Source organism: Chanodichthys erythropterus, chromosome 9, assembly GCF_024489055.1.
Source record: "Chanodichthys erythropterus isolate Z2021 chromosome 9, ASM2448905v1, whole genome shotgun sequence".
NCBI classification, from domain to species: Eukaryota; Metazoa; Chordata; class Actinopteri; order Cypriniformes; family Xenocyprididae; genus Chanodichthys; species Chanodichthys erythropterus.
The window spans coordinates 15465428-15485579 of NC_090229.1; the positions used below are offsets into that span (position 1 = coordinate 15465428).

At 36.3% G+C, this 20152-nt stretch overlaps 2 protein-coding genes across 3 annotated transcripts in view; both read left to right on the plus strand.

The window, feature by feature from the left end:
* itpr3 (inositol 1,4,5-trisphosphate receptor, type 3) overlaps positions 1–12088 on the plus strand; it is a 33460-nt gene extending 21372 nt beyond the window's left edge. The window contains exons 35-59 of one of the 2 annotated variants that reach the window (XM_067394726.1): positions 21–202; positions 508–656; positions 774–882; positions 1704–1766; positions 1952–2039; positions 2277–2452; positions 2548–2710; positions 2803–2951; positions 3893–4093; positions 4806–4916; positions 5011–5106; positions 5188–5289; positions 5803–5889; positions 6011–6091; positions 7144–7336; positions 7471–7593; positions 7744–7916; positions 8010–8174; positions 8862–9051; positions 9206–9289; positions 9367–9488; positions 9588–9753; positions 10370–10530; positions 10758–10919; positions 11052–12088. In XM_067394726.1, the coding sequence (XP_067250827.1) occupies positions 21–202; positions 508–656; positions 774–882; positions 1704–1766; positions 1952–2039; positions 2277–2452; positions 2548–2710; positions 2803–2951; positions 3893–4093; positions 4806–4916; positions 5011–5106; positions 5188–5289; positions 5803–5889; positions 6011–6091; positions 7144–7336; positions 7471–7593; positions 7744–7916; positions 8010–8174; positions 8862–9051; positions 9206–9289; positions 9367–9488; positions 9588–9753; positions 10370–10530; positions 10758–10919; positions 11052–11174 (3419 nt within the window). In that variant the 3' untranslated portion in view covers positions 11175–12088. The remainder of the gene's footprint in view (positions 1–20; positions 203–507; positions 657–773; positions 883–1703; positions 1767–1951; positions 2040–2276; positions 2453–2547; positions 2711–2802; positions 2952–3892; positions 4094–4805; positions 4917–5010; positions 5107–5187; positions 5290–5802; positions 5890–6010; positions 6092–7143; positions 7337–7470; positions 7594–7743; positions 7917–8009; positions 8175–8861; positions 9052–9205; positions 9290–9366; positions 9489–9587; positions 9754–10369; positions 10531–10757; positions 10920–11051) is intronic. The other variant, XM_067394727.1, reaches the window with a different exon arrangement.
* Positions 12089–12352: 264 nt separating this feature from the next.
* Positions 12353–19826, plus strand: alas2 (aminolevulinate, delta-, synthase 2). The gene is made up of 11 exons (XM_067394728.1): positions 12353–12488; positions 13313–13474; positions 14440–14610; positions 15200–15277; positions 15637–15859; positions 16098–16282; positions 16443–16622; positions 17097–17261; positions 17375–17643; positions 18503–18665; positions 18932–19826. The coding sequence occupies exons 2-11, from the start codon at positions 13324–13326 to the stop codon at positions 19096–19098; spliced, it is 1752 nt and encodes a 583-aa protein (XP_067250829.1). The 5' UTR covers positions 12353–12488; positions 13313–13323; the 3' UTR covers positions 19099–19826.
* Positions 19827–20152: the final 326 nt, after the last annotated feature.

The window sequence follows — 20152 nt, forward strand, 5'->3', positions numbered from 1 at the left end:
TTCCCTGACTGTCCACACAGTAAAGAGTCGCTCCATTCCTCTGCCAGTGGAGTTGGAAGCTCATGTCAACATGATGTTGACTCACAGTAACGCCCTCTCACTGTCCCGCTCCGGCCACAGCAACAAAACCCTGTCACGCCTCACACGGGCTGCTGCTCCCACCAATCCCTGGGACTACAAAAACATCATTGAGAAACTACAGGTACCTGTGTGTCTTTGTGTATGTCTGATCATGCCCATTCAAGCTACTTCAGATTTTGGAAACAGGTGACTTCCAAAATAAATTATTTTAATCGTTAGAAAATTAAGTTGCTAGATAGATAAAAAAAAAAAGTTTCTAAAAAAAATACTGAGATCTTGCCTAGGGCACCAAGTTAGCGCCCTCAAAAAAGGTGCAGGACACCCCTGGACTGTAAAGCATTCAACACAATTCATGCTTGAATAGATTCTTTGGGTCATATTTCTATCAATAAAAATGTATTCATGTTTCTGTAACACTGCTGTTAGGATATCATTAACACACTTGAGGAGCGTGTGATGCCATTAGTTAATGCAGAGCTGTCAGTGCTGGTGGATGTGCTGCACCAGCCTGAGCTGTTGTTCCTGGAAGGCACGGATGCTCGAGCTCGCTGTGAATCAGGAGGCTTCATATCTAAGTGAGTCCCTAAACTATAAACTAGATCAGCCAAAAAACAGAGATTAAATGGCATCAATGCAATATTACTGTTTGTGAGTATGTGTCTTCATCATCTCACTCCTTTTACTCTGTCCAGATTGATCCAACACACAAAGGCCCTCATGAATTCAGATGAGAAGCTCTGTATCAAAGTCCTCAGAACCCTACAGGAAATGCTCATTCGTGATCTGGATTTTGATGAGAAGGTGAGATTATATAATAAGGTAACACTTTACAATAATGTTTCATTAGTTAACTACATTAGTTAAGACCAACAATGCTTTTGCAACATTTATTAATCTTAATGTTAATCTCAATTAATTTTTAAGATCAAAAGTTATATCTGTTAAAATTGCACTGTGAACTAACATGAACATTTTTATTAACTGACATTACCATAGTTTAATAAATGTTGTAATAATATATTGCTCATTGCTGGTTTGTCAATGCATTAATGTATGTTACAAATGAGGCCTTATTGTAAATTGTTACTGATAATATCAATAATAATATCTTAATGTAATCAAATAATTTCTCATACAAATGTAAATGATCAAATTAACTATTATGAACTTGAAATTTAAAAAAAAGAATGTATACATTCTAAATATTTATTTATTTGATTATTTAAATTTGTAAAGTATTAAACTTTATATTCTAAATGTATATTTTAAATATTAAATATTAAGTGTAATAGTATGAATTAGGATATAATGTATATTCTAAGTAAGCTAAACATCACCTACAGGAATTGCATAACTTGAAGTTCATCTTTTGCTTTTGCAAATTGAGGAATGAGTTGAAATTATTTTCTGTATTAATTGAAAGTGCACTGAAAAAAAATTGGTGTAGAAACAATTTTCACTCAGAAATTGTTGGTAAACTACATAATTAATTACAAAGGAACAGCAAGTAATGCATTTAAATGTGACATTTTGAAGTAGAAAGACTAAAGTAGTATTTTCTTGCCAAACTTACTTCAATAATCTTTGTTTTATTTACAACTTTGAAAAATCTTTCTTTACAGTGTTTATCTCAGATGCTGCGGACAGATTTTAACCAAGAATATTCATTTGTGCTATTTCCAGAGGTTAGCAAAAAAACAACAACAAAAAGAAACAAAACAAAACAACAAAACAAAAAAAAAAACAAAAAAAACTATTGTTTCTGACTATAATTGGTTTAATTTTACAAGTCAAAGGGAAATCACTGTTTAGATGAGTAAAGGTGTGTGTGAACAGTGAACATCTATTAAATCAATGTTGTCTTTTGCAGGGCTTTGCCTTAAGAAAGGTGTTACTCCAGAACTACCTCTACAACAACAAAAAGAACATAAAAGCAGAGCTTGTTGAGCATGGAGGAGGTAATTTTAAATACTTATATATAAATTATATATTTATATAAAAATATAAACCATATATAAAGTTTACAACTTTTTTTAAAGAAAGTAAACAAATGAATGAAAAATGGATAGAATTAAGAAATATCACATGAGCAAGAGTGGCGACTTTTGACTGGTAGTGTAATTGGATCAGCAAAAAACATTCTTTGTGGACTTGCATACATTTTGTGTAAAATGGTGGTGTCTGTGTATGTGAAGGTGTAGAGGGAGAGAGAGACTGGCTGGCAGTTGCAGCATTACAGTGTCGTCTGGACAAAGAAGGTGGCACCAAACTTTTCACAGACCTTATAACCAGCAGTAAGAATGAGAAGATCTTCCAGGAGAGCATTCAGCTTGCCATCTGTCTGCTAGAAGGAGGCAACACAGAGATCCAGGTAGGGAAGCCGCTGTCATAACAATATTTAGCTATAGTCATAAATTTTATACCCATTATTCTATATAAATGTTTTCCTGTGCATATTTATAACAGAACTCCTTCTACAAACTCATGATGGGAGACAACAAGTCAGAGAAATTTTTTAAAGTGCTGAATGACCGCATGAAGAATGCACAGATGGACGTCAAATCCACCATCTCTGTCAATGTGGGGGAAATGACCAATAAAGCCAAAGATGAAAAAGATCTAGAGACAGGTAATTAAAAATTACATTTTCAATATGCATTTCTAATAAATGAAACAAATGAGTCTATGTACATTGCTGGCTCTAACAATGGTTTCCTTCAGGTGTAGTACCTTCCTTTGGCCAATATGAGCAGCAATTTCAAGCTGAGCAGCAGGAAGTAGAAACAGAAATGGGCCCCTCTGTCACCATCATGAAACCCATCCTGCGCTTTCTACAGCTGCTTTGTGAGAACCACAATCAGGACCTTCAGGTCTGAAAAACCCCAGATTAACAATAAATTTAGAATCAGATCCAATGATCATGTCATCTAGGATGATTTGAGAATGATCCAAAGAGCATCTTGTGCTTCAATGTAATCTGGAAATTGGACCTTTAGAATAAAGTAGTTCACATGCTCAGTCACAAATTGTTTTTAGTCGCCTAGAAATAGTGAATAATTTAAAATATTTCAGATTTTTGCTCTATAATGTTTTCACAGTCCTAGATCTTTGTTTATTCTCAGGTTTAGACAGAAAAATAATCCCAAATTTTCAGTGTAGTCCAAAGACTATAGAATAACACAAGACATGTCACTTGTATTGTTTGGAATGGGAGAAAGTGCAACGCGTAATATGTCGGAATAAGTCCCGCCTTCTAAATAAGAGCCAATCGCCGATTGGTAAAGTCATCGCGTCACTGCAGCTGCCGTTAGAAGCTCCGGTTCCTATAGAAACAGTCAGACACGTGCCTCCGAAATGAGACACAAGTCACACACTTAAGACTGCGCATATGCATTAGCTTGATCCAGCTTGAAAAATACAGTTTTTATTTTTGTCATGATTCGAGCTTTTAGAAACAAAATTTATGAGACAGTTGTCAGATTTCATTGGTGATTTCAAATATGAAATTTAATTGAAAGCTTGGCGAACAGCTTTGGAGAAATGTATGTTTCCCCATTCAAAGAGATAGGAGCTGCACTTGCATGCCTGAGAGGCGTTTCAAAGATGGCCGCCGAGTGAAATGACTTGTCTTAAAGGGACTTTGGTGTAGTTTCAGGCTGTTGGACCCAACTTTACATAAATTATTAACCCCATTCTATGGAGTATCTTTTTAGTATTAAGTTTTACTTACAAAATAATACTAAATGATTTATTATGTCATTTAAATGTTCTGTTTGTTCAATTTAAAAAAAATCCTCATTCTTTGCTCTAGAATTTTCTTCGCTGTCAGAACAACAAAACAAATTATAACCTGGTGTGTGAGACACTCCAATTTCTGGACATTATGTGTGGGAGTACGACAGGTGGGCTGGGTCTGCTGGGTCTTTACATCAATGAGAACAATGTGGAGCTGATCACACAGACCCTGGAGACCCTCACAGAATACTGCCAGGGACCATGCCAAGAGAACCAGGTGAGATTATCAATTGCTAATACTAGTATTATTTTATATAAAAACATTTTTGGCCATAGATGCTTTTATTAATCCATGGCTGAGAAGTTGCTTAATTAGTACTTGAAGGGATAGTTCACCCTAAAGTGAAAATTAAGTCATCATTTACTAACCCTGCTGTTGTTCTAATGCTGTATATATTCTTTTTTGAAACACAAAAGGAGAAATCCTGACCTTGACCATTGGTCCTCTGTGCACGGCTATGAGACATGCACGTTTGTGAGACTATTATTGGCTCCAACTCACCCCAAAAAGCTTGTGAGACAAATGTGACATGAAATACAATCCATTTACTTTCTTCTCTGACTGTCATCTGACAATCTGAGTTTCTCTCTGGAGATATTTAACTCGGTGAAGAAAATACACAGATTTCTAGGCATTGTATTTCATGTCATGTTTTACAATACAATGCCACAGAAGACAAGTGGCCAAGGTCAGGATTTTGGTTAAAATATTACATTTCGTTTTTTATTTTTTAAAAAAAAAATTTTTTATACCAAACCCCATTGTATATGCCAAGAATACTTGGAATATACAGCATGTGCTGCATGGTATAATTCTGATACTTTTGTGTCTTTTTAAAAAGCTTGATTCTGGTTGCTATTGACTGCCATTCAGAAAAAATACTTAGAATTCATAAAACCTTTTTTTTTTTTTCTCTCTCTCTCTAAAGACATGCATTGTCTCTCACGAGTGCAATGGCATTGACATCATCACTGCCTTGATTCTGAATGATATCAGTCCTCTCTGTCGTTACCGTATGGAGTTGGTGCTGCAGCTCAAGGTAAAGATGAAGTCATGATGCACAACACAGGCTCTGCTTTAATCATAAAAATCATTTTCATCACTCTTTATAACTAATATGTGATTATTGTCAGGACAATGCCTCTAAGCTGCTCCTCGCTTTGATGGAAAGTCGCCATGACAGTGAGAATGCAGAGAGGATCCTGTTTAACCTTCGACCCCGCGAACTGGTCAGTTTGGCTGTGTCATGTGTATTAGGTGTATGAAGTTTAAAAGTAATATTTTAACAGTACTGTGTTGCATGTCTTTAGGTGGAGGTGATAAAAAAGGCTTACCAGCAAGAGACTGAATGTGAGGAGGGAGAAGTGTCACCAAGGGAAGTTGGACACAACATCTACATCCTGGCACTACAGGTGGACCACTGCATCATAATGACATACTGTTTGCTTTTATATATATATATATATATATCAGTCAAACCAATAACTATACAGACACTAGATATATTTTTTTTACCAGTGGGTGCAGGACACCATAATTCATTTATGTAAGTGAGGATAGCAAAATAAACTGTGACATATTATACCCAAGCATTCTTCATACAGTGGACTACCTGTAAAATTGATAAAAATTTGGGACCAAAAATTATTCAGACACTTTGACCTGACCGTGATTTGCTTAAGTGTTACCTTACAATTATGATTAATTTTTTCTGACACAGTTTAACTCTGAGATCTTGTAATATTTTATAACATTTTTTTTTAAACTATAATGAATAAACTGTAAAAATGAATTAAATGTTCAAGGTGTCTGAAAAAACATCAAAATCGAATTGTGAAATTTAACTGTTTCTTTATGAATTATTTAATATTACTTTGGCTGGCAGTTGTAAAGACCATAAAGTTTCAATGTTGCTTTTTTTGCAGCTTGCCCGACACAATAAATCACTCATCACATTGCTTAAACCACCAAAGAAGACAAAAGAGGAAGAAGAGGAAAGCATCTCATCTATGGTAACTTATGGACTGTACTTTTTATGAAGCAATTTTTTAATATTTTCCAAAAAAATACATTTGCGAAACATCTCAAGTCTGTCATTTTCTGTTTTTGAGTTTTTGCTTGTTTCTATTGCAGCTCAACTTGAACAAGCAGCAGCAGGAGGAGCAACAGGAGGATCCATTAGAGCACTATGACCATCAAACTGCTCAGATTGAGGTAATTGGAAAAAAAGATATGTGTATTATATATTAAGGGTGTAACATTTAAATTTCTCACGGTTCGGTTGTATCAAGAATAAATAAAGGTTTTCTTTGGTTATTTGGGTGGAGAAATTGAATAAATTACATTTGAAATAACACTGCATAGTCTTCGCTGTATAAATTAAATACAGATTAATCCTTATTAAAATTTCAAAAGTTATTCAGTCAAGAGCTGTGAGTGATTTCTTAGTCTTTTGTTGTTTGATTAACATTAAAAACAGACAGCAGCAGGAATATTAGGCTGTAATCACTAAAACATAATGCATGGATCCCAATACTGTATAGTATTGTACATTTATAAATACTGTACACATTCGTTGTCTTTCTTGAATGTTTACGTCAGTTGCATTGAGTGAACGAGACCCAATTTCGCGTGACAGTGTGCACTGCATTTTTTTTTTAAACTTGTTCTCCCCTTCCAGCTAGGCAAAAGTATAAACAAGGCTTGAGACGCGGCTTTCCTTGTGTGCTCTTCGGATTTGTGTGCATACAAATCTTCTCACACAGCCTGTGCGAGTTCTCTTTCGTGTCTTTTTGCACTTGAATGCTTAAATTGGCAAGGCTTAAAAATGCACAAATAATCAACTTTTGCAATGATGCAATGCAACACTGGCCCAATTGGGACTGTGACATTTCTGTCAACTCTCCAGAGTTTCTTTTAAGCTAGCCCCGGGCCATTGGGCAGTTCTTATTGACAAACCCCCCCTGCCCAGCACTTTCATTATTGTTTTGTGTCTGTCCGAATTAGTACTGAGTGTCTGTTTAAACACAGAAGACAATGTGTGCTGTTTCAGTCTCACCTCAGTCAACACCCGGGTGATGCCGGCATAAGTGACTGGTCATGTAGGAGCATACGGCTCTCGCATCAAACAAAGTTTACAAAGAGTTTGTCCACGTTTTTGACCATCGCTGTTATAACACATTGGGAAGTCAGAATGCTCTCAAACAGGAGATTTATATGATGCAGGCAGTGGTTGTGAAATAATTTTCATTTTCATCATCATGCAGATCGTGCGGGAGGACCGCAGCATGGAGCAGATTGTGTTTCCTGTTCACCCCATCTGCGAGTTCCTGACGGAGGAATCAAAGTTCCGTGTGTTTACCACCACAGAGCAGGACGAGCAAGGCAGCAAGGTCACACACTTCTTCGAGCAGACCTCCTTCCTGCACAACGAGATGGAATGGCAGAAAAAACTTCGCAGTGAGTATTTGGCCTGGTGTGATGTGGCTTAGTGTCTAAAGAGCTGACACCCAAAAATGATGGCAGTACAAATTTCTACAAGTATGTGCTTGAGCAAGGAGCTTTACACCAGGTCTGATGTTTGTGTGTTTTAGGCATGCCAGTGCTGTACTGGTTCTCTCGCCGAATGTCTCTCTGGGGCACCATATCGTTCAATCTGGCTGTGTTCATCAATCTTATTATTGCTTTGTTCTACCCACATGACTCTGGTCGCTCTGGTATGTATACGTGTGCATTACCTGTTGGTAGCTACGGACTATTGATTGTATTATATTAATAAATGCTACATTTTTGCATTAGTTTCAAAGCACTCAATTATTGGACCAACAGCTTTTCCATGTAGTTTTAACAGTCTCTTGTGTCTCCAGGCAGCATAGACTCTTCGTTGCTGATCATGCTGTTCTGGTGTTTCGCTGGATTGGCTGTTTTGGGCCTGTTGTTCAAGCGTTATGTGTTCCATTCCCTCACCGTCGCCATCACCCTGCGCTGCATTTATCACTTCGGCATTGGGCCAAGTCTTATCCTGCTGGGTGCTCTAAATGTAAGTGTTAGGTAACCATAATACTGTATGTTTGCTTAAATAAAAATTAATTGTTTTAATTAATTTAATTCGCCTCTTTCCCTTTTTAACCAGCTCATCAATAAGATAGTGTTTGTGGTGAGCTTTGTGGGTAACAATGGCACCTTCATCATGGGCTACAAAGCCATGGTGATGGATGTAGAGTTCCTGTACCACTTGGCCTATGTGTTAACTAGCACACTGGGGCTGTTCGTCCACGAGCTCTTCTACAGCATATTGGTGGGTGCCTCAAAACCTATTTTATCACTCATACACCACCGTTCAAAATCTTTTTTTTTTTTTTTTTTTAAAGAAATTAATCATGGTTTCCACAAAATATAAAGCAGCATATTTACTTTCAACTGTGATAATAATAAGAAAATATTCTTAGGCACCAAATCAGCATATTAAAATGACTTCGAAAGAATCATGTGACACTGAAGACCGGATTCTGAATGGCTGCTGAAATTTCAGCTTTGCCATCAGAGGAATTATCGACATTTTTAAAATATATTTAAATGAAAAACATTATTTAAAAAAATAATTTAAATGGTAATAATATTTCACAATATTACTGTTTTTTTTGTTTTTGTTTTTGTGACCAGATAAATGCAGCCTTGCTAAGCATTTCGCTTGAATTTCTTTCTAAATCATTTAAAAATCTTACCAACTCTAAGCTTTTGAAAGGTATTATAAACTGTAGCTTCTTTATTTGTTTGCTTTTTGCATTGCTGATTGCCATAAAACTCTTTCCAAACACCAAATGCAATTACTTGGTGAATAAATAAAACTGAGATACTGTACATGCCAGTTGAAACATAATACATGGTTTCAAGCAAATTGTGAAACTGTGATGTGATAATTTACGACTGAAAGACATACTATCTACTAATCATCTACTTCATCTTCTTCTTTTACCTCCTTCAGTTGTTTGATCTGATCTACCGTGAGGAGACTCTCTTTAATGTCATCAAGAGTGTGACACGTAACGGCCGCTCTATTCTCCTCACTGCTGTTTTGGCCATCATCCTGGTCTACCTGTTCTCCATCGTGGGCTTTCTCTTCCTCAGGAATGACTTCATCATGGAAGTGGACCGGCTTGCTAGCCCAGATACAGGTAAATTGCATACACCTCCATCTGAATAGTTTTTCGCCCAACAGTTGTTGCAGAGAAGGATCAAATCCAGCGTTTATGATGAATTTAACTAAAATATGCCATTTATTATTCACTGATGCCACTTTGACGGACTTGGTGTAATTTGTCCTCTCAGCAGATTCGGATAACTCTATAAGCAGCTGCAGTGCAGATGGATTGAACTGCACAGAGGAAACTGGGATGGTTGCACCATCAGAGGGTGAGTAGAACATTACAAACAAACCATACTTAATATCATCGAACTTAGCTGTTAATTTTTTTTTAATGGCTGTGCAGAAGATGAAGACAACACAGAGAGAGCATGTGACACTCTTCTCATGTGTATCGTTACGGTGCTGAATCATGGGCTGAGGAATGGAGGAGGTGTGGGAGATGTCCTGCGCAAACCCTCTAAGAATGTATGGAGACCCACGATTATATAAAGACGTGCACATTTCAATACAAAATCTAAACAAACAATCTAACCAAACAACCGAACAATGTTGTTCATCTCACAGGAGCCTTTGTTCCCTGCTCGTGTGGTGTATGACCTTCTCTTCTACTTCATTGTCATCATCATTGTTCTCAACTTGATATTTGGTGTAATTATTGACACCTTCGCTGACCTGCGTAGTGAAAAACAGAAGAAAGAGGAGATACTGAAGACCACCTGTTTCATTTGTGGTAAGAAATCAGCGGATAAGTTATGTTATTGCTACAACCTGATAATGTGACTGCTTGTCTGAGAGAGAAAAAAGAATCAGCCATTACTTCAGTCTACAGTCACATGACACTATCTGATTTGGTTCCTATGTTGAAAACAGTCGTGTTTCTTAATATTTTTGTGGAAACTGAATTAATGCATCCTTGCTGAATAAAAGTTATTAAAATAAATAAATAAAAGATCTTACTGAACCAAAACCCAAAAGATTTTTTTTTTTTTTTGCATTGTGACATTATTTTTATGAAAATTATGCACATTGTTTCACTATATTTTTGCATAATTACTGTACTTTTTGTAATGATATGAATTTGCAAAAGCATTATACATTATAATGAAGAGAATGTGGGGGTAAAATATGCTAAATTGTCCTGAAATCAATGTCATGATTCACTAAAAAAACTCAAATTAATGTATGCTTATTCTTATTTTCTTTATACAAAACAGTTTCTTAATTAATTTTTTTTAAATATGACCCTAGTATTTCTTGACAGGCTTTATAAAAGTCACCTAAATATAAATAATTTGAAATCAGAGGACATTACATAAAGGAATTGCTCTATATTTGTATTTCAACAGGTCTTGAGAGGGACAAGTTTGATAACAAGACAGTGTCATTCGAGGAACACATCAAATTGGAGCACAACATCTGGAACTACCTCTACTTCATAGTGCTGATACGGGAGAAAAACAAAACGGATTACACTGGCCCGGAGAGCTACGTGGCCCATATGATTAAGGTACATTTTAAAAATGAAAAGTTCCAGCTGATTGGACACTACCAGCTATTATCAGCGTCATTTTAGTAGTATTTGTAACCATTTATTAATACTTTGGCTTTTAGTTTTGGTTATTTTATGTGCTTTTGTCCTTTTTGTTAGTTTTTAATGTAGCTTTAATTGATTTGATTAATTCTTGCTTCCCCTTGCAATGGTTTTGATTCAGTCTTGTTGTCGCCTCCTGTTAGAATAAGAACCTGGATTGGTTCCCACGCATGCAGGCCATGTCTCTGGTTGTAACGGAGGGAGATGGAGAACAGAATGAGATGAGGAACCTGCAGGATCGGCTCTCTTCCACCATGAAAGTGGTCACGCAACTCACAAGCCAGTTAATAGAGCTAAAAGAACAGGTATATTTCTCAATGTATATAATGAACTGTGTGTTTGCCCAGCATTAATAATGTTGGTACACTGGAATTAATTAATTTCTCAGATTCTATATTCAAGTGTATAAAATAATGGTTGTGTATCTGTTCATTTAGATGACAGAGCAGAGGAAGAGAAGGCAGAGGATGGGTTTTGTGGACGTTCAGTCTGGCTCAAACCCTGGGATGCCTTTGCCTCCTAGCGCTGCTGGAGGAAATCATCAGGTCTACAAGACCTAATTCCTCCATCTAACATTGCATTGACTTTATAGAAGCAATAATGTAATCCTGTGATGCCGGTGTACTTCTCAATGTGGAAAAGTTACGTTCAACTGTTAAAACGGATTGGATCTACACACCCAAAAAAGCACTACTTGACTCAATAGTCATTCTTTGAGGGCTGATTATGTAAAGTTCTTATTATGCACAAATTTTATATATTTAAAATATAAGTTTTTCTTTTCTTTTCTTTTTCTTTTTAAAGAGCATCTTTTGCTTAAGATGTTTGATAGCTTATCTTTAAAAAATATTGTTGGATGTATGGATAAATGTAGCATTACTGTAAGTGAGGCTGATGTGTTTTTAGATAATGAATAATTGTAGGCTAATATAGTCAAATTGTTTATTTTAATGTGCGCTGATGAGATTGCACATGCTGTATTTATAGGGATGAGCATCATGTGCCTGGCTTGATGAGATGATTTGGGGAATATCATGATCTGTCTTAACCACTTTATGATGAATGGGAAATGCTACTATAGATGAATCTGAGGTGTATAACTGGTATAATGTATAGAGCCGTGGTTAAAGTTCAGCTTTAATTTTAAAGTCAAAGTGCCTAAAAATGACTCAAAAAGAACATAACTTTTGCTCAGGAAAATAACAAATTCTTATTTATCTTATCTGTCATTAAAAAACACAGTTTTGAGAACATCCTAATGGTTTTAATAGACATACTGGATGTATACCTATGTATTTCTCTATTTAATTATTGTGTGACAAGTCACGTGCATTTTTATGGCCACAAAAAGAATGCTGGAACATACTTGTATTTTGGCCTTATTAACAGTCAGCGTGTAATTAAACTATTTGATGTCATAATTCTCATTTTGTTGCTAATATTGTTTATGCTGGTATGAAGAGCCTCACCAAGTTTGCACAAAATAAAGCATTTGGCCATTTCACCTCTTGTCTTGTGTCTCAAGATTTTTAAACCGTAAAGGACTGAAAAAGAAAACAATTAGACACAATACTACGAGTTTACTAGAATAATTCGTTACATAAATCAATAGAAACATTGTTCACAATTACATTTTTTATTCTTTTCACAACAAAATTAATGAGGTCTTCTAAATGAAACAAAGTAAAAGTAATCGGTAACTCGGTAATTAGTGCAGTTCTGTCCGTGGATTCGACGTGTGTGAGATAACGTCCGTCTGTCACGCACAGTTCGCAGTATTAGGGTGTGAGCAGAGTGGCTGATGGGCTCAATTCCTTCGCTGTTCGTTTGAGCGTCGGTGCGTTCAGAAGTTCGTCCTCAGTGCAGGTCAACAGGTAGGATAATGTTTTATAGTAATATAGCAAGTGTTTCTTTTTTGATTATTTGATGCTGTCAAGTGATGTTGAGTGAAACCTCAGACCACAGGAATAGTCAACAGAGAAACTACATTTTAATTGTTTCTACCACAACTATAGCCTACCTATGAAAGATAAATAGGTAAAAGGAAAAAGTGTGTGTGGTTTTGTAATATAATTGTATCATATAATATACTAGTAAATTATTATTATAAGCCTATTATGATTATTAACCTATTACTTTACCGATTATTATATTAACAACAATGCCATTATTTTTATCATTATTATTATTATTATAATTAATGTAAAGTAATATGAGTGAAAATAGTTTGTTTACGCTTTCGCAAGTTTTTTTTTTTTTTTTTTTTTCTTTTACTTTATTTTTGTTGTTGTTGTTTTTGGCCATTGTAATAATAACCTACTTCGTTTTATAGGGTTGAAAATTCTCGGTAAGTATAATCTAGCCTTTATCAATATATATGACGTCAGTTTTAAACTCTTAGAACGGGGTGATGTGGAAAGCCCGAGTCTGCGCGTTCCAGATAAGGAGCGCTATCGGCCCCGCCCAGGTGCCCGGCACGCCCACACCTCCACTGCTCGAAATTTGGAATAGGGTCATTTGAGGGTTTATAAGGCACTTTATTATTATTATGTAGCCTAATCATTATTATTATTATTATTATTATTATTATTATTATTATCTGGGTCTCTTTCCTTTGAATCTGTTAATGTTGTTACATTATGAAAAAAGTAATTTTGAAAATACTCACCCCACTGACCAACATTTCCATTGTTTACAGCTGTTAAAATCATGTCTGCTTTTCTGCATCACTGCCCATTCCTGAAGTCCACTCCAGGCCCTTCTCTAAGGAACGTGGCAGCATACCTCGGCTTGGCTGACAGATGTCCAATCATTGTCCGCCAGATATCTGTAAAAGCCACTCAATCCTTTGAGGGAAATGGTAATGCTGTTGTTTTCTATATTTTCTATAGTGTATCATTGTAAGGTTTACTATACCAGACACAATAATGACTATAATATTCAAATTTTTCATACGAATCTCATTAACACTGGCCAAGTACACTCTAAAAAATAAAACATTGGTTCAACAAATCAAAATATGTTAATGTTTTCCACTAGAATTTTTAACTTAAGCCAATTGGGAGAATTACATTTACTCAAAGCAATATTTTGAGTTGATCCAACATAATGTTTTAAGTAAAATTAAGAAGTTTTTTTAGCCACAATAAAAACATTTCTAAGTAACATGAATGCTACTCTTTAAGATCATCCAACATAATGTTTTAAGAAACATTTGGACACAATAAAATACATTTCTAAGTAACATGAACTTACCAAGCACCGCTTGTCACCATGATGGTAACCCTCCAAAAACCCACATTAACAGAAACTCTTCTAAATTAGCATAACAAAACACTAATTACTAGGCTAAATCTCCCTTACCATTAATCTTGTGCAAAAAACATTATATAACACTTAATTTTAGCATTTACTCTCCCATTCAAGTGCCATGGGCAAAGCATGATGGGAAATATAAATCCCAGCCCAGTTTCACGTCTAAATTAAAAGTGTTCATACAACTCAAACAATGAAACACGTTTACACGTCATCAGATTGTATTTTACATGAACAGAACTTAAAATTAAATACATTTTTGATTAACTGAAAATGTTAAACTATGACAAGTCATGATAATATATCGCATCAATAGGCATAATTTGTGTGTCATCCAAGCTCAATAAAATAACAATTACAAGTAAAAAGTCTAACAGCATTTCAGAACTTGATTTTTTATTTCACAACAATACATATATTTAAGTAATGACTAAAGGTCCTCTGAATTAGTTTTTAGAGTGTAGGCTTATTCTAAATCATTTGCTTATATTCATCTACTTATGTGTTCAGGTCTGCTCCCTCACAAGGAGCCAAAGCGACAGCTGGCTACTACAGCGACTCAGGTGGCAATCTCCATGTCCCAAAGCTGTCCTTTTGTTTCCTCTAAGATTGGACTGGTTAAAGCAAGTCCACAAGTGCAGGAGGATGTCCAGCCGAGTCTTGAGAATCAAGACACCTCAGGTAAAAAAAGAACTGTGTGTGATAGATTCATGGCCTGTGGATATGTGTATAAACAGTGCTAGATGTAAGTGTTTATATTGCTTAAAAAGCAGATATCATCTAGCTGACTGGCTGATATATCTTGAAGCATCTGATTGCCTGTATATCTCTTTTTGCCACCACAGTATAATTAGTTCACTGCTGAAGAGGCTCTTTTGTCTAAGCAGTGTATCATGCAGGGGTTGGTTGCATTTTTCATAATAAGACTCATTTTGGAGAGCATTCTCCTCTCTGCAATTTGCACCATTTAACTCCAATTTAAGAGACTCCTCAGCTGTAAATAGTAAGTAGATGATGACTCAGACTGCTGATGTAACAAAAGCTAGTCTTTAGACAATCACATTACAGATGAAACTTCACACAGCCGCATATGTACGAGAAAATAATATCTAATTGGAAAATTGTTGTTGTTTTTTTTTTTTGAAGCATGGTGCATAGTTCATAGCCTGTAATTTAAAGAAATATAAGACATAAACAGTGGCGTTAAATACAAAACACTTAGTTTTGGGGATGCAATTAAATGTTAAAGTCGATGCCTTTTTTTCTCCAGGCTTGATGAGCTCGATTTTCAGTGGCTTGCAAAGTCATCAGTCCACTGGTCCTACACACCTTCTTCAGGACAATTTTGGTAAATTTAAATGATTAACAGTACAATAATATACTATATATATCTATTCTGTGAACAGTATGCATATTCAACATCTAATTTTTGACTCATTATTTGATTGGACTGCCAAAAGGTACATTTATAAATAAAAAAAATCTGTTACTGAAATTAAATAACTGAACTAAAGGAGTAATGAAATAACAATGTGACATAATGTGGAATAAGCGATGGTGAGTAAAGGGTAAGTTATCGAATTGATCCAAGACGGTTTTATTTAGTATTTAATACTGTATATTCTGCTGCACTTTGTAGTATCAATCTTCTTTCATTCCTGCCTTTCCCTCCTCACTTATTGACTGTGGTGATTATCTGTAATTTAGCCAGAGCCAGTTTCAACTACGATGACTTCTTCACTCAGAAGATTGTGGAAAAGAAGACTGACCATACCTACCGCATCTTTAAGACGGTGAACCGTTTTGCAGAGGTTTTCCCTTTTGCTGAGGACTACTCCATCCCTGGACGCTTGGGCTCCCAGGTGTCTGTATGGTGCAGTAATGATTACCTGGGCATGAGTCGACATCCCCGAGTTGTCAAGGCCATAAGGTCAGTACATAAAACAGACAATGAAACAAATGTTTGCCATCATCTGTTATTATACGTAGAGAAGAACAAATGAGGGTGCAGCAAAGTACATTAACTTATACTCTACTGTGGGATTGTAGTTTTGCTAAATAAGACTGTATGCAAATTTTATAAAACTGTGAAGTCCTTTCCTTTGCTTTTGGATACACATATAGCTGCTAAATCTAACTGAGCAATCACAACTTTCATTGTTTCTTAGAGAGGCTTTAGAGAAGCATGGTGCTGGAGCAGGTGGAACCCGAAATATCTCTGGGACGAGTAACTATCATGTGGCCTTGGAGAGTGAGCTGGCCCGTCTACACCAGAAAGATGGAGCGCTGGTCTTTTCTTCCTGCTTTGTAGCCAATGATTCCACCCTCTTTACGTTGGCTAAAATGCTCCCAGGTATCAAACTAAACAGAATGCCTTTGGTTAATGAATGAATGAATTTAGGTTTTATATTGACTATATTTCAAAACAAAACAATTTTTTTTTACTCACCCCCAACTTTTGAATGGTAGTGTATCATCTGAAATTCCTCTAAAAATGTCTTTTCTCTGCAAAGGCTGTGAGATATACTCAGACATGGGCAATCATGCCTCCATGATCCAGGGCATCAGGAACAGTGGGGCTAAACGCTTCATCTTCCGACACAATGATGCCAGTCACCTGGAGGAACTACTTAGCCGCTCGGATCCACTCACGCCCAAAATCGTGGCCTTTGAGACTGTGCATTCAATGGATGGTGAGTAGAAGATATCACATAATTGATTCAAAAGAGTTTGTTTTCTAGTATCAAAATAGATATTAAAATCACATTCAATTATGAATTCTGCATCTGTCATGAAAATTATAGGCTACTTCCAATTCAAAATAGCAAGATTTGACAAAAAAACATTGCCAATGTCGTAGGTTTGATTCCCAGGGAAAACATGGACTGATATGCCTTACGTAGAGTGGGTCACCTCATTGGGGCGGCCATTTTGAGATCCCGTGACGAGCCAAATACTAATCACTTTATCTTCTCAACCACCCTTGTATCAGATGCTTTGGCTTGTGGAATAAATGAATCATGGCCAGCTGATAATAGTGCATTTCTACTCTGCTTCTGTAACTGAAAACTATTGCTTTTGCATGATGTTGCATCAGTCAATAATACTGAATCAGCTAAATACAGCTACAGTAAATGAATGACAATCTCAATTTCAATGTTTCTCAGGTGCAATTTGCCCTCTAGAAGAACTGTGCGATGTAGCACACAAATATGGAGCTCTGACTTTTGTGGATGAAGTCCATGCTGTAGGACTGTATGGGGCTCATGGAGCAGGTGTAGGAGAGAGAGACAACGTCATGCACAAGATCGATATTGTCTCTGGAACTCTGGGTAAGAGAGATATGTCAAGTGCATGATTTTATCCAGTAGTCAGTGTCATTTCATCGGTGTTCTTGCCCTAATCATTTTAATTAAGATGGTTACATTGTTTGAAATATCTGTAGGCAAGGCATTTGGCTGTGTGGGTGGTTATATAGCCAGCACCGCCGCCCTGGTGGACACTGTGCGCTCCTACGCTGCTGGGTTTATATTCACTACCTCCTTGCCTCCCATGGTGCTGGCGGGGGCTCTGGAATCGGTGCGAGTGCTGAAGAGTGCAGAAGGCCAGGCCTTGCGCAGAGCCCATCAGAGAAACGTCAAACACATGAGACAGCTGCTGCTGGACGCTGGGCTGCCTGTGGTCAACTGCCCCAGCCACATAATTCCTATACGGGTCAGTGTTTACAACTGTAGTGTTAATAATTATGGACAGTAATGGGCGAGTTATTGGATTGTTCTGTAATTGCAATGATAAGTGTGTAATGTACATTTAATATGCAAGACTGTAACCGTCTTGAACACACTGGGGAAACATACAAATTCTATGTAGTGGTTTTTTTTTTTAAAGGAATACTCCACTTTTTTTGAAAATAACTCTAGAAGAGTTGGAAAATGAGTTTAAACAGTTGAGTTTTACCATTTTCGAATCCATTCAGCTGATCTCTGGGTCTGACAGTACCACTTTTAGCATAGCTTAGCATAGTTCATTGAATCTGATTAGACCGTTAGCATCTCACTCAAAAATGACCAAAGACTTTTGATATTTCTCCTATTTAAAACTTGATTCTTCTGCATCGTGTACTAAGACTGATGGAAAATGAAAAGTTGAGAATGAGGAATGAGAATATAGTTCCTAGCCATATCGGCCTAGAAAATCGCAACTTTTCATTTTCTGTCGGTCTTAGTACACAGTGTAACTACAGAAAGGTCAAGTTTTAAACAGGAAAAATATTGAAACTCTTTGGTCATTTTTGAGTGAGATGATAACGGTCTTATCAGATTCAATGAACTATGCTAAGCTATGCTAAAAGTGGTACCGCCAGACCCGGAGATAGGCTGAATGTATTCGAAAATGGTAAAACTCAACTGTTTAACTCTAGGGAGTTGGAAAATGAGCCTATTTTTTTAAAAAAAGTGGAGTGCTCCTTTAATACAATGTGAATTATAAGAAAAAAATGAAACTACAGTTTATTTTACAGTAATGTTGCAATGTGTAAAGTATAATGGTTTGAACTTTAAATCTTACATTTCAGGTTGGAGATGCAGCGAAAAACTCCAAGGTGTGTGATGTTCTGTTGGAGAAACACAACATCTATGTGCAGGCCATAAATTACCCAACAGTGCCTCGCGGGGAGGAGCTACTGCGGTTGGCTCCTTCTCCTTTCCACAACCCCATTATGATGAACTACTTTGTAGGTGAGTGGTCATGCAATTGGGCAAACTCTATTACTTTACAGTTTAAAGGTGAAGAGCTTAATTTCTGTAATGCTAGTGTCACTACACAGAATAGCAGTTTAGTTTTCAAACAGGTTTTTGCAACATTCTGAATTTAATTTAATTTGTTTCATGACATCTGCCACTGCCATATGAATATCCCCAGAGTTGAGAAAATGAGATCTGGTTACATTTTACACTGATAATGATTTGTATCTGTATTTTTAATAATATTTTATGTTGGATAGAGAAACTGTTGGATGTCTGGCAGGAGGTTGGACTACCGCTGAATGGACCGGCTATGGCCTCATGCACCTTCTGTGATCGGCCTCTCCATTTTGACCTCATGAGTGAGTGGGAGAAGTCCTACTTTGGTAACATGGAGCCGAGGTACATTACTGTGGCTGCACAGTGAGTGAGTTTCAGCGGATCAAGATGAAGATCTAATTTATCATTTTTTACTGAGTCTTCAAAAATTCCTCTCCCAATCCAGAATATTGTCATGGTATCTAAGATAAATGTAGAGGGTGCTCAAAATGTCCTAAATCAATTAAAGCAATGTTTGTGGCAAAAATAGTGTTTCTGTATTGTTTGCTGTGACTGTTAATGATGCAAGAAGAATTTGTTTTCACATGTACCACTAAAACTAGATAATTAATTTTAATGTGTGTCCCCTCTGCATGACAACAAACCTGCACATGGGCACTTTTTGGTAATATATATTATTGAATATATGAATCTCGGTCATTGTTTTCAATAATAAATCAAGATGTTATTGTATGTAGGCTATACATACACATGAAATATCATGTTTAATAACAGCTTACACTGAGACTATGCCACATGTCCTGTTTCTGTTTTGGACTGTTTTATTCTTTTGCAAATTGATGAATTTCTAAATTCAATAAATATGGTCAGTTCCAATAAAATGCCTTTGGTAATTTCTTACAACCACTTGGTTACAAATACAAATACCAGCAGTGGATATTTGTACTCTGAATCTGATGTATTTAATTTTAAAGTGAGAGACTGGAAATGCCAGAAGAGCATTTGCAAAACACTAACAAATGATGGTCAATTGCAACTTAAAATTGAAACCATGAAATTGACTTACTGAGCTACGAGATCTCATAATTTTGACTAGCACCACTAACAACTTAGGTCTCCTATGTGTCATAAGTGCATTTCAATCGTGTATTTATAATGTTGTAAATAATGAAAAATAAATTAATGTATAGTGCAAATACATTTACACATTTTCTGTTTGATCTTTAATAGCAGGCTATGTTCTGTAAGAGATTAGAAAGGGAAAAGATTTTCAATAGTATTGCTGTATTTTCCATAATGACAAACACAATCCAAAATGACATTAGCATGTTTGTTAATATAAAACACTTACCTTGCTGATCCAGTCAATGTAGCCACTCAAATGAGTGAAACCGGTGGGCTTCTTGGAATAGTTGCAGCTC

What these genes read in the sequence shown, in the direction of transcription:
- alas2 (XM_067394728.1), top strand. Translation starts at nt 13,324, where the DNA reads ATGTCTGCTTTTCTGCATCACTGCCCATTCCTGAAGTCCACTCCAGGC. An exon ending in CCTTCTTCAGGACAATTTTG is followed by an intron (nt 15,278 to 15,636) that starts GTAAATTTAAAT and finishes TCTGTAATTTAG; the next exon opens with CCAGAGCCAGTTTCAACTAC. An exon ending in GCCACATAATTCCTATACGG is followed by an intron (nt 17,644 to 18,502) that starts GTCAGTGTTTAC and finishes CTTACATTTCAG; the next exon opens with GTTGGAGATGCAGCGAAAAA.